The 10716-nt window shown below is 37.2% G+C and overlaps 2 protein-coding genes across 7 annotated transcripts; both read left to right on the top strand.

The window, feature by feature from the left end:
• The first annotated feature begins 2 nt into the window (after positions 1–2).
• On the top strand, positions 3–4808 carry Sugb (Sugar baby). 4 transcript variants are annotated; one of them, XM_065492719.1, is made up of 12 exons: positions 3–144; positions 209–405; positions 713–806; positions 872–1245; positions 1527–1748; positions 1799–2152; positions 2207–2343; positions 2617–2738; positions 2792–3034; positions 3470–3643; positions 3715–3764; positions 4184–4808. In XM_065492719.1, the coding sequence occupies exons 3-11, from the start codon at positions 740–742 to the stop codon at positions 3732–3734; spliced, it is 1713 nt and encodes a 570-aa protein (XP_065348791.1). In that variant the 5' UTR covers positions 3–144; positions 209–405; positions 713–739; the 3' UTR covers positions 3735–3764; positions 4184–4808. The 4 variants fall into 4 exon arrangements, with proteins under 4 accessions (XP_065348791.1, XP_065348792.1, XP_065348790.1 ...); XM_065492720.1 differs by lacking the exon at positions 4184–4808 and adding an exon at positions 3890–4019; XM_065492718.1 differs by lacking the exons at positions 3715–3764; positions 4184–4808 and adding an exon at positions 3890–4019.
• A 530-nt stretch (positions 4809–5338) lies between these two features.
• LOC135945209 (LITAF domain-containing protein) lies at positions 5339–10307 on the top strand. 3 transcript variants are annotated; one of them, XM_065492732.1, is made up of 4 exons: positions 5339–5515; positions 8760–8901; positions 9056–9224; positions 9568–10307. In XM_065492732.1, exons 2-4 carry the CDS (start codon positions 8760–8762, stop codon positions 9671–9673), a joined length of 417 nt encoding a protein of 138 aa, XP_065348804.1. In that variant the 5' UTR covers positions 5339–5515; the 3' UTR covers positions 9674–10307. The 3 variants fall into 3 exon arrangements, with proteins under 3 accessions (XP_065348804.1, XP_065348803.1, XP_065348802.1); XM_065492731.1 differs by lacking the exon at positions 5339–5515 and adding an exon at positions 6648–6776 and having other exon boundaries at positions 9071–9224; XM_065492730.1 differs by lacking the exon at positions 5339–5515 and adding an exon at positions 6648–6776.
• Positions 10308–10716: the final 409 nt, after the last annotated feature.

Genomic DNA, 10716 nt, shown 5'->3' with positions numbered 1-10716 from the left:
ACGCGTCTGGGGGCGTGGTCAGATGCGCAGATGCACTTCTTAATTCACCGGCACCCGGCGCTACTTGTTGAAAGTTAAAACTTTTGTTATGGCTGTCTGTCCGATACACGATTCACGTGTTTAGCAGCTTCGGCGAGGTCAAAGGTCAGTATTTAATCGATTGCGGCTTACCAGTTTAAGTGGTGACTTAATGCTGTGGTATTTTCAGCTGAAATCGCCAAGAAGAGGCCTATCTTGGTGTTCTTGGACGAATTTAGGGACCAAAACGTGCTGGCCTTCATGCTGCAAGGAAAAGATTGCTTCATTGCAATTCCGCCCATCTCTCGAGACTGTTATTGCGCATACAGAGCTTAACTTCGAGTTGTTGTCTTTGGAGTCACGTACATAATACCTGCAGTCATCTTTGTAAGACACTTTTAATGCATTCCACCTTCTTGTGAAATTGAAAGCCACTCCGTTTTCTTAAATGCTGCTAAACATATAAATATTTATGTATGATACAATACTGAAACGATAATTTTCTGGTCCTTTGTTTTTCTAGCTTTAACTGTTTTCAGTCACAAAAGAGTTATATCTGTTTAAAACTATTATTTTTTTTAAATATTGGAATATACATTTTAGATATGTACCTTGTTATGTAATACCTTGAAATTTAAAAACTCGGTTGCTATACAAATACATAATAACATATAACAATGTTCTTGTTTTGCAGTTGCACTTAAAACTGACCTGACTAAAAATGACCAAGTTCAAGGTCAACTCATTGTTGCTGCCCATGAAGGCCCATTACTTCTTATTCAACGGAGGTGAGGATCAAAATCAACACTCTCTTCTTCCCGACCGAATTTAATTAAATTTCTTTACTATCCAGGCACAGCACCTGTTGTTCCGTTCATGTCAACTTTTGCCAAGCAACTCGGCTTCTCTTCAGTTGTTGTGGGCACCCTGTACACGGTTCTCCCAGTGGCTGGCATGATTGCCAAGCCGCTCTTCGGCGGCCTTGCCGACCGGCTCAAATGGCACAAAAAGTTCTTCATGACTTTTCTAGCCCTCACTGGCATTCTTTTCTTTTTAATTAATTTCACTCCTGGCACTGAGCTGACTCCTAGAGAGTCTGGCATTGATCTTGACTGTGGCTTAGAAACCTTTTTTAAGACATGCAACCAGACTGACAATTGTGCCCTGACCAGGCTGCTGGCTAATACCGGCAACAAAACCATACGGTGTCAAATTGACTGTCCTACGGTAAGTATTGTATTTTAAATTTAATGATATTATCTTTCAATAGTTTGATTAAAGGCAATAGGAATATTTTGAGATAGCTTTGACTAAAAGCATGCTGCCCTAATATCATCCTTTTACAACAATAAATTTTGACCATTACCATGTTTATCAATTTCCTCTCTCTCAGCGTTATCTATTTTATCATTAGATTTGTTGCTGTAACTCTTAACTGACTAACTAAGAGAAATTCCTCTATAGTTAGTTTTGCTTTGTTTAACATGTTTTTTTTCTTTTTGGAAAAGGTTTCTGGAAATGAATGGAATACAGATTTGTGTCAAAGTTGGGGCTTAAGCCAATATTGCAAGAGCGCCGCTGACCACAGTTTGTCATTTGAAGCATCAGTTCCTATGATCCATACCATGCAAGTTAAGGACTGCCTCTATTTCCGCGTGAAAACGGCAATTTTTGAGGAAAAGAGTGTTATTCCGTACTGCAATAACTCCATCTCAACATCTCCCTGCCGTGTAAGCAAACATTGTATGAGTTGATGCGATTTGACAGCCTTGAATTCTAGGTTACATGCAAGGAGCCTGTAGTAAATGACGTCCTCAATGTAAGAACTGAAGAGGCATCCGCAACTAGCTGGAGTTTTATTTATTTTGCCTTTCTTATGCTCACGGCTTGGATTTCAATGGCCGTGGTCACAAGCATTGGCGACGCTATTTGCTTTGATTTACTTGGCAGCAAACCTGAAAATTATGGAAAGCAGAGAGTCTGGGGCTCGATTGGCTGGGGTGTTTTTTCCGTCCTGGCTGGTTTCCTTGTCGACGAGTTCAGCAAGGGCCGCACTGAAAAAAATTACTCCGTCGTGTTTTACATGACGATAGTAATCATTGCCCTGGACTTTTTAGTCAGCACCAGACTGAAGGTATAATTAATATTTATTGGAATCGTTTCTTCTAACAAAAGTTTGTCACATCAGGTGTCTCACACGCAAATGTCAGCCAGTATTGTTCGAGACATAGGCCGCTTACTGTCTCGACCTGAAATCAACATCTTCCTTATTTGGTGTATCGCAGTCGGAATGTGCACTGCTCTCATTTGGAACTTTTTATTTTGGTAAGTAGCCTCATGGTCCCAATTTAAGACTTTAACCAAAATAGAAAACCAGTGGAAAAATTTAAGTTATAAAACGTGATTTAAAATATATTATTATATTTTTTTATGACTACGTTAAAATATCAACACTTGAAATCATCATATTAACTAATCCTTACAATTTTGTGGGCGATCATTTTAATTTAAACATCACTGCAATTTTTAATTTTTGGAGCAAGTTTATACCATTTGTTTGATTCAAAACATACACAAATTACAATCTCAATTTGTCAGGTTCCTGGAAGACCTTGCTGCAGCTCAAGGTTGCTCTTCACTGGAGTGGATAAAAACCCTTCAAGGTCTAGTGATGGGAATCCAGTGCTTTGGCGGTGAACTGCCGTTCTTTTTCATATCAAGTAATTTTTCAAATCTCAACATAATTTCCAGTAAAAAAAATTAACTTTTCTAGGCTGGGTGCTGAAAACAATCGGCCACATCCACGCAATGTCTATGGTGTTGTTCGGCTTGAGCCTCCGCTTCTTTCTTTACTACTGGCTGGTGAACCCCTGGTGGGTGTTGCCCATTGAGCTGCTGAACGGAGTAACGTTCGGTATTTTTTATGCCACGATGACCTCGTACGCCAGCAAGGTTGCACCTCCTGGCACTGAGGCGACTATCCAGGGACTAGTCGGCGCTGTTTTTGAAGGAATAGGTAGCCTAAACTTACATCATTCTTTGAAAAATGTTTAAAGCAAAAAAATAGCGTAATCAAATGGGAAAAATTATATTGCGAGACCTCAAAACTTGAATTTTGTAAGGCTTGGAAAAATTACTAATTGCTAGGTTAAATCTGAAAATATTTTACTGCGCAAGATTTTCCTTTCAATATTTGGCGCCGCAGTTCTATTTTCAATCATGCCCAGATGCCCTAAGGGTTGGTTCTATAGCTTTCTCCCCCGATCTGTTTAATTTTGAAAAAATGAAACTTAAAATGTAAAATCAGTTCAAACATTGTTTGAAAATTGAAGAAAACATTGTTTGAAAGTGGCAAAATATTAAACTCTACTAAGTATTACATTTCTGGAATTTAGGAAAATATTATTGAACAGTTTTGTGGAGGAGGAGGAGTAATTAAAAATATTTTCAGGCGTATCCATGGGCAGCTTGATTGGTGGGATCCTGTTCAACGATATTGGAGGTGCTAACACCTTCCTCGCCTACTCAATCGCGACATTTGTGCTCTTTTGCCTGCACGTTGCAGTACAACCGTTGATGCGCCGCTCCAATGCTGCCGACTGGCAACCACAGGAGGAAGTCAAAGGTTAGTTTCTGTGCCTTAACAGATTCAATTTGCTACCCAACGGTGGAGGAAGTTAATCGAGCTTTTTACAGAACCAGCTGCCGATTTATAAATTAAAAATCTGACTACATCACACTTATTGGTAAATCACTTTTTGCACGCTGTTTGTTTGTTTAGTTTGTGATATGCAGATTGGAACGTTGCATGCCTTTCGTTATTTTGAATTTATGCACTGCCTGCACTAATAAGTTGATTCACTTTTGACAGCCCCGCTTTTGACACCAGGCACGTGTGGATCGGCTGTCTACAGCTCAATTTGATAATTTGTATTGTGTAATTTTAAAACCATCTGTCTTGTAATCTGTCGACGAATAAACCTTCTAAGTAAGAGATTAAATCTTGAGTTGCTTTGTACCCTGTCGTAGTACTCACTCAGCTATCAAATTTCATTGAACTGCCAAATTAATCATTTTATAGTTTTTGTATTAATCTTGTACCTTGGCTACTCTTCATTCGACCTTTGACCTTCAATATTTTTTACTGTTACGTCATGTGTTTCAGAATATGCATTGACTGCGATGTACGCGTCACCTCAGGATGCGATTCAAATGTTGGATGAGCAGCAGGATGAGTTGACAGCAAGATAGAAGAGTAGCGTAAATATATTAGATTTCCTCTCAAAGACTAGATTTCATTCCTAAATAGTAATTAGTAACCAAACGCCACCGCCTGCCACTTTTGCTCAAGAATACACACGAATTTATTGTTATTCTCATTCAATATCTGCAAGAGTATTTTTTGCTTTCTAAAACCATCCAAATGGGATGGCTTCTTAAGTAGTTTTATTACATATCCAGAGGGGCGATTGTAGTCGTTTTCAAATAATGTGTTGTGTGCGTCATTGTAATTTTTTACAGCCAGAGGGCTAAAAAATATTTTTGGGTACTTTGGCTCTCTTGTTAGTCAGATTTTCTAAAATTTTATTTACTATAATTTTTTAATTCGGATATTTTCTCTAGCTTGTTACAATGACAATAGAAACATAGAATTATTTTCTGATATTTAAAAAGACTTTACTTTTTCATAGAATATTATTATGCATAACAATATTTTTCTGAATATTTTGTACTGTTTTGTGGTAGTTCAAAAAAATTAAATATAATAAAATGTACAGTTGCAATTTGAATTCCATTGTTTCGTTTGATTTTGCCCTTAGTTTCGTTATAAGTTATTATAAAAAGTACAAAGTTACTAACTAGGCACACGCGCCTATAACAGTGCTGGGTGCTTTAGGTGGATTCAATTAAAATCTTAAAGGATAAGCATAATTAACCTTCAAATTGGTTTCATATCCTCTTATTCAACTATTTTTTTCTTAACAAATTTAAAAAGGAGAGAAATTTAATATCATTAAGGAAAGTACTTTTGTTAAAATGATAATAGCTCTAATTTTCCGCCCGATAAAAACTGTTGAGGAAAAATTACTTAAAAACAGAAACGTTCGTAATAATAATTGATACATATTAACTCATTCGCAACGACGCAAAACAAGTAGATCTGATAACTTGCATCCTGAGGAAAAGGAAAATCGAACAACCTTAGGGCTTTCCATGGTGCGTGATACTGGTGCTCTTGCTGGCTCCAGTGACGTCATAATACATATGTCCCCCAAAGATACATTGGTGGCCACACCCCCACCACTCGCAGTCTATGCTCTTGGCGTTCGCAGAATTAAATGAGTTGCATCACAAGCTCGCGGAGTGATTTCAGGGCGTGAGTCCGCCTCACAAAGTTTGTTCTGCTGATTTCGCTTGTTCCTCTTCTTTTTTGAAGACTTGTCTGCGACCCTCGCGTCCGATCCGTCTACCAGGTTGTTACTGCACCACTAAAAAGGTAATTATTTGACCTGGGATCTTGTTTTTCCTCCGATTTTGTCGCCAGCAGCAACGCGCAACGCTGTCGGGATGGTTTACTACATACCTTGCTGGCGTACACAATATTTTACATTGACTGTTATAGTGTGTGTCATTGGCATTTAAATAATACTGATTTCCATGCTTTCCACATGCTAATTCTGTCGAGGATAGGAGTGCTATTAATAACCGTGACCCGGCCCTCAATTTGTCTGCTAACGGGGTTAAACTAAAAATAAGAATGATATATCACAAAGGTAAATTTAAAAGGTCAGCGTTTGATGTAGCGAAGTTATTTCGTTTATTTTCCACTCGTTTTGCAAAAATTATAGTTCAGGATACAATTTTTTGAGTTCAATCGTCAAAATAGCCTTGCAGAAACGTATGGTAGACTCACACTTCTCGCTAGGATAGGACATTGATTCTTCCCATCAGAGAGAGCGAGAAGTGTGAGTCCCTATAAAGATCAATTTATAACTAGATTTTATTTTATTGTTTAATATTATTATTACTGTCGTTATTTGGTCTTTGTACATCTAAGTGTGTCTGAATGGAGAATATGTATAAGAAATAAAGATTCGCACCCAAATTTGGTGAAATTATAAATATTTAAAAAGTGTAATACATTTTAACGAAAATGTTTTGCAAACCAAACCGACCTTCCCTTTCCATAACAGATTTTTCGATGTCATGTCTATAGCCACTAATTGCACCAATTTTGAGGAAAAATGTTCTTTTGCTGTCTTTTAAATTTCTAGCGTTAATTTACATCACACTTAATAATGAAATCAATGAACTGATAAATATTTCACTCTACTTTTAAACATTAAAAGTATTACAATATTATGGACATTATTTCGATTTTTAGTGTTTTATTTTAATCTTGATGATCTCTTGATAAGCTTTGCATAGTGAGTTTGAGTATCAGCCTCAGTGAATCTATGGAAATGTAATGGGCGTTATCCTTTTTCGGCATGATGATAACGATTTGTATACATAGTTTTCGTGCAACGCACCAAAATGTAGATACTTGGTTATAGTATTATTTATACTATCGCGTGTGACTGTCACAAAATAATGTTTTGTTGGGGGTACCGCTACCGCTTCAGTTTGTTATCTCGCCCAACATGGGCAATTCGTTGCAAAGAGCACAAACAGCGAAACGTTCTCAAAACACCGTCCATCCAGCTTGGGTTGGCGCTGAGGAGGCAAAAGAAGTCTCAAATAAGAGGAAAAAAGAGGTTAGAATTACACAAAAATTTCATACTTTTTTCCTTGCACTAAATCCGGTTCTAGCAAGAGACGGAAAAATTCTAGAGACTTTTTCCGTCTCTTGCTAGAAGTGAATCGAGTTCCTTAACACTTCCCACGGGAGCCAGCTTTTCGAGGAAAAATTTGTTCATTATGAATGCGATCAACTCGCGGTTCAGAAAGAGAGCAAATCTTTGACAGCCCTACGGGACGAGCTCAAAGCTGAGCACACATTGCCATTTTTTATTGCTGCGTGTAGTAGCTTTTCTTATCAATAAAAAACAGTGAAACAGTGCACTCCCTTGAAGTTGAAAGATATCTTATACGCCTTATACGTTCTCCCTCGCGTATGACGGCTAAATGATGATTAAGCATAAGAAGTATCCACAGTAATATTCAATGATATTCTGTGTTTAATTTGTACGCACATAAAATATAATGTTTATTAATTTAACAATCTCAATTTTGTCCATTTTCACACGATCTTTTTTCTAAATTTCCCGTACGGGCGTACGATCAACACTTGGATCTTTCTTGGTCGACGGTAATATTGATGTAAGAAATTACTCGTAATAAAAAGCCACAAAGCGCACTCTTTGGGCTTGCTTAATGTTGATATTTTGAAAGTACCAGACGCCAGCAAAATACTTGCTTCCACTGCGATAAAGAATAACAACAACTACTCTTCCTGTGAGCCTCTCTTAATCTAAAAAAAATTTTAAGTTTAAATTCACAGTAGCACATCTTGTTGCCAATATTATTTAGAGCAAACTTGATCTAAAAAGAGCAGTTATAAAATAAAAATTGAAAAATTTCTAGTGATATTAAATTCAAGCTTATTTTATTCAATTTTATCCACTCGTGCGAGAATTGATGGAAAGATGTCAAAAATTGAGGTAAATTATAAAACACTACTCATGTGCCTGCATGAACGATTGTGATCATAAATTTTCCCCTTCATTTTCCTATGGCAACCAAGTTCAGTGTGCTCGTAAACGCAGCCGCTTTCCATTTCGCCTGTGTGAGCGTCATTTTTCGGAGCTGCAGTCGATTTTACATTTTTATGGCCAGCACGGTGCGAAGCTGTCATTTCACTCGCTGTCTATATTTGGACACTAAAGTAAGGTCGCGCTCACTCAGACAGGAGGGGGAGAAAGGAGAGCTCCTGCTGCCTGCTGTCATGTTGAAGGAATTTTTCTCAATACTCGAGAGAGTGATATGGCGCACTCCATTCATTCGAGACGAGTACCGTTTAAATTTAGATTATGATGTGTGCTCTTGTCTCGCGCGAGAGCAACACGACAGCCGCGACGCAAACTGAACAAACGCTCTAGGACAATGAGTATTGAATGTCAGGCATCTGGGTCAGTGCAAATAAAAATTACGCCTACTTCATGCGGCACTTTATCGGCATAATCATCATTATTCCTTATTCCACACACGATGCGTTGTGAACGTGAAGCCTATTTTAACCACGAGACGTTAGTTTTATTGGTTCCAAGGATTCGATAGTATGATATTAAGGAGAAAGCTAGTTAAATTGAGGTGGATTGCACAAAAACGTGTGAAGCGTAACACCAAAAGTTACGAGTTATCAATATGTGAGGAAGTGAGGGATCCTTGTCCAAAAAAGTAAGAAAAACCCTTTTATGGGGCTTATGGAGAAAATTTATAATGCAAAAATGTTTGAAAATAATGCCTCATATCTTTTAAATAATGTTACTGGTCAAGTCGTCATTCCATAAATCCCCTAATGAGTTAAATATGAGTTTTAGCTCCAATTTTAAGAATTTCAACACCCTAAATAGTTCCCTTTGAACTAAAAACTTTTGTATTCTGACTGCGCTAACCCTGATATTATCTCATTTCAATTTCGCATTTCATTGAATAAACTTTATTATTAATTTCCATTTAAGCTTTTTAACCTAATCTTCTGTTCAGCAATTATTAAACAAGGAGATAAATTTTTGCAGATGGGCAAAGCAGATCAGGTTCCATCCCAGCAGCAAGGTCCGCCTCCGCAGGCGCCACCAAGCTACTCCCAGGCCACAGGAGGAGTGCCCCCCGCAAGCCCCTTCACTCCTGGCCCTGTCCCAAGCACACACCACGCGCAGAGTAAGTCTTCACCTTTGGATTATCGATGCGATCTATTTTTGCGGTTTTTCTTTTGCCACACGACTTAAGGAAAGTGAACAGCATGACGCAATTTTCCACATTGTTTTTCTCATTAAATAAATTTTAGAAGTTGGATTTAAAATGAACACCTCAGATGCATTTTTTGTAGCTCACGGACCGACAATCGTGACTACCGTGGTGCCTGTGGGTCCTCATCCGACGCACATGATCTGTCCAAGCTGCCATGCCGAAATTGACTCATCTACCGAGACCAAACCAGGTCTGATTGCCTACATTTCCGGTTTCATCATTGCGCTCTGTGGGTAAGATCGTATTTTCTTATCTTATGACAAAATATTAAATAAATAAATACGAATGTCTTTTACCGCCAAGTTTGAGCCAAAAAATATAAGAAGAAGATTAGTGCAATAAAAGTAGATTTAAAAATAAAAATTGTATGCATGTAGATAGTGTTTAAAACTTAAAGAAAATTTAGTTTTATAGGTTGTGTTGATTTATATTCATGCTTTGAGCATTCTTCATTCCATATTCAATTATCCTTTTCACCGTTTTTATCCTCCTTTTTTTATTTGTTTTAAAAGTGACAAATGAAATCTTTATTTTATTGTTTTGAAACTGATACAATGTTTTTTTTTTGTTTTCTAGTTGCTGGTGCGGTTGCTGCTTGATTCCTTGCTGCGTCGATGAGTGCATGGACGTGCATCATAATTGCCCCAACTGCAAAGCGTATCTTGGCAGGTTCAAGAGATAAGCTGCAATCTGAAGTCGTCCAAACACACAAACCATTGGAATTGTACTTTATTTGCATGTATCTTCGGCACAACGTCGTAGTATTGCCTCGTGTTGTCCGAACTTTTGCAAAATGTCGAAAACATTAATACATAAATTTAATATGTGACTTTTGTCTCATAGAAATTGTTTTTAGATCTTTGTTTACAAAAAATGTAACAACTACTGTACTCTTTTGGTTGGTGAGAAGATATGATATACAAATAGTTGCGTAAAATGGTAATATCTTCATACCTAAAGAGTTTGAATGTCCGAATTTCTTTTTATTTACTTGATGGTTATTTGCATTTTACCTTGCCTTGTGGAATATTTTTAATTATGCTGTAGCGTGCAACAAATTATGAGCGCCTTGAACTAATCTAGTAAGGTTCTGATGTCATTTATGGAGTGCCTGACGTAAACTTAAAATGCATGTTTTTAATATACTATACACTATACATAATTCTATTTTGACTTTTTGTCTTTAAGAAATAATTTTTATCCAATATATCTGAAAATCACAATCAATGTGCCTGCTTTTTAAAGCTATATAATAATTATTTTCAATCTTGTTGACAAATTTAAATAATAAAGCATTATTGTTTAAGATGAAAAAATCTTGTGTTTAGTTTCGCAGAAAAAATATCAAGAAGTGATATTTTATGAATTAAAAAGAGTGAAATTGAACAATAAAATTTTTAACATTTAAATTTTTGACTGATCAATTTTAAAACTGCATTTGTTCCGATTGAAATGAACATAAAGCGTAAATGACCTTGACCCACGATAAGGGTGAATCAAGTCAGCACAGTGTGGCAAATGGTCAACGAAGCATAATATTTATCATGACGTACTAAAATAATTAAATGCTATTACCACTGAACTGCGGAACGAAATGCCTGTTGAACTGCTTCCAGAGAAAATGTGGGTCAATTGCCCCCATTGTCGGCAAAGGGTAGAAACGGATCTGCACGTTCTTCCTGGCCCTGTCGCCTACTTCTCTGGCGTTGTCATCAGTCTCCTTGG

This window comes from Cloeon dipterum, chromosome X, assembly GCF_949628265.1.
Source record: "Cloeon dipterum chromosome X, ieCloDipt1.1, whole genome shotgun sequence".
Classification (NCBI taxonomy): Eukaryota; Metazoa; Arthropoda; class Insecta; order Ephemeroptera; family Baetidae; genus Cloeon; species Cloeon dipterum.
This window is presented reverse-complemented; position numbering and strand designations above follow the sequence as displayed.

What these genes read in the sequence shown, in the direction of transcription:
- Sugb (XM_065492717.1), top strand. Translation starts at nt 740, where the DNA reads ATGACCAAGTTCAAGGTCAACTCATTGTTGCTGCCCATGAAGGCCCAT. An exon ending in GCCGTTCTTTTTCATATCAA is followed by an intron (nt 2,739 to 2,791) that starts GTAATTTTTCAA and finishes TAACTTTTCTAG; the next exon opens with GCTGGGTGCTGAAAACAATC. An exon ending in CGCTGTTTTTGAAGGAATAG is followed by an intron (nt 3,035 to 3,469) that starts GTAGCCTAAACT and finishes AAATATTTTCAG; the next exon opens with GCGTATCCATGGGCAGCTTG.
- LOC135945209 (XM_065492730.1), top strand. Translation starts at nt 6,663, where the DNA reads ATGGGCAATTCGTTGCAAAGAGCACAAACAGCGAAACGTTCTCAAAAC. An exon ending in AAGCACACACCACGCGCAGA is followed by an intron (nt 8,902 to 9,055) that starts GTAAGTCTTCAC and finishes TGAACACCTCAG; the next exon opens with ATGCATTTTTTGTAGCTCAC. An exon ending in TTCATCATTGCGCTCTGTGG is followed by an intron (nt 9,225 to 9,567) that starts GTAAGATCGTAT and finishes TTTGTTTTCTAG; the next exon opens with TTGCTGGTGCGGTTGCTGCT.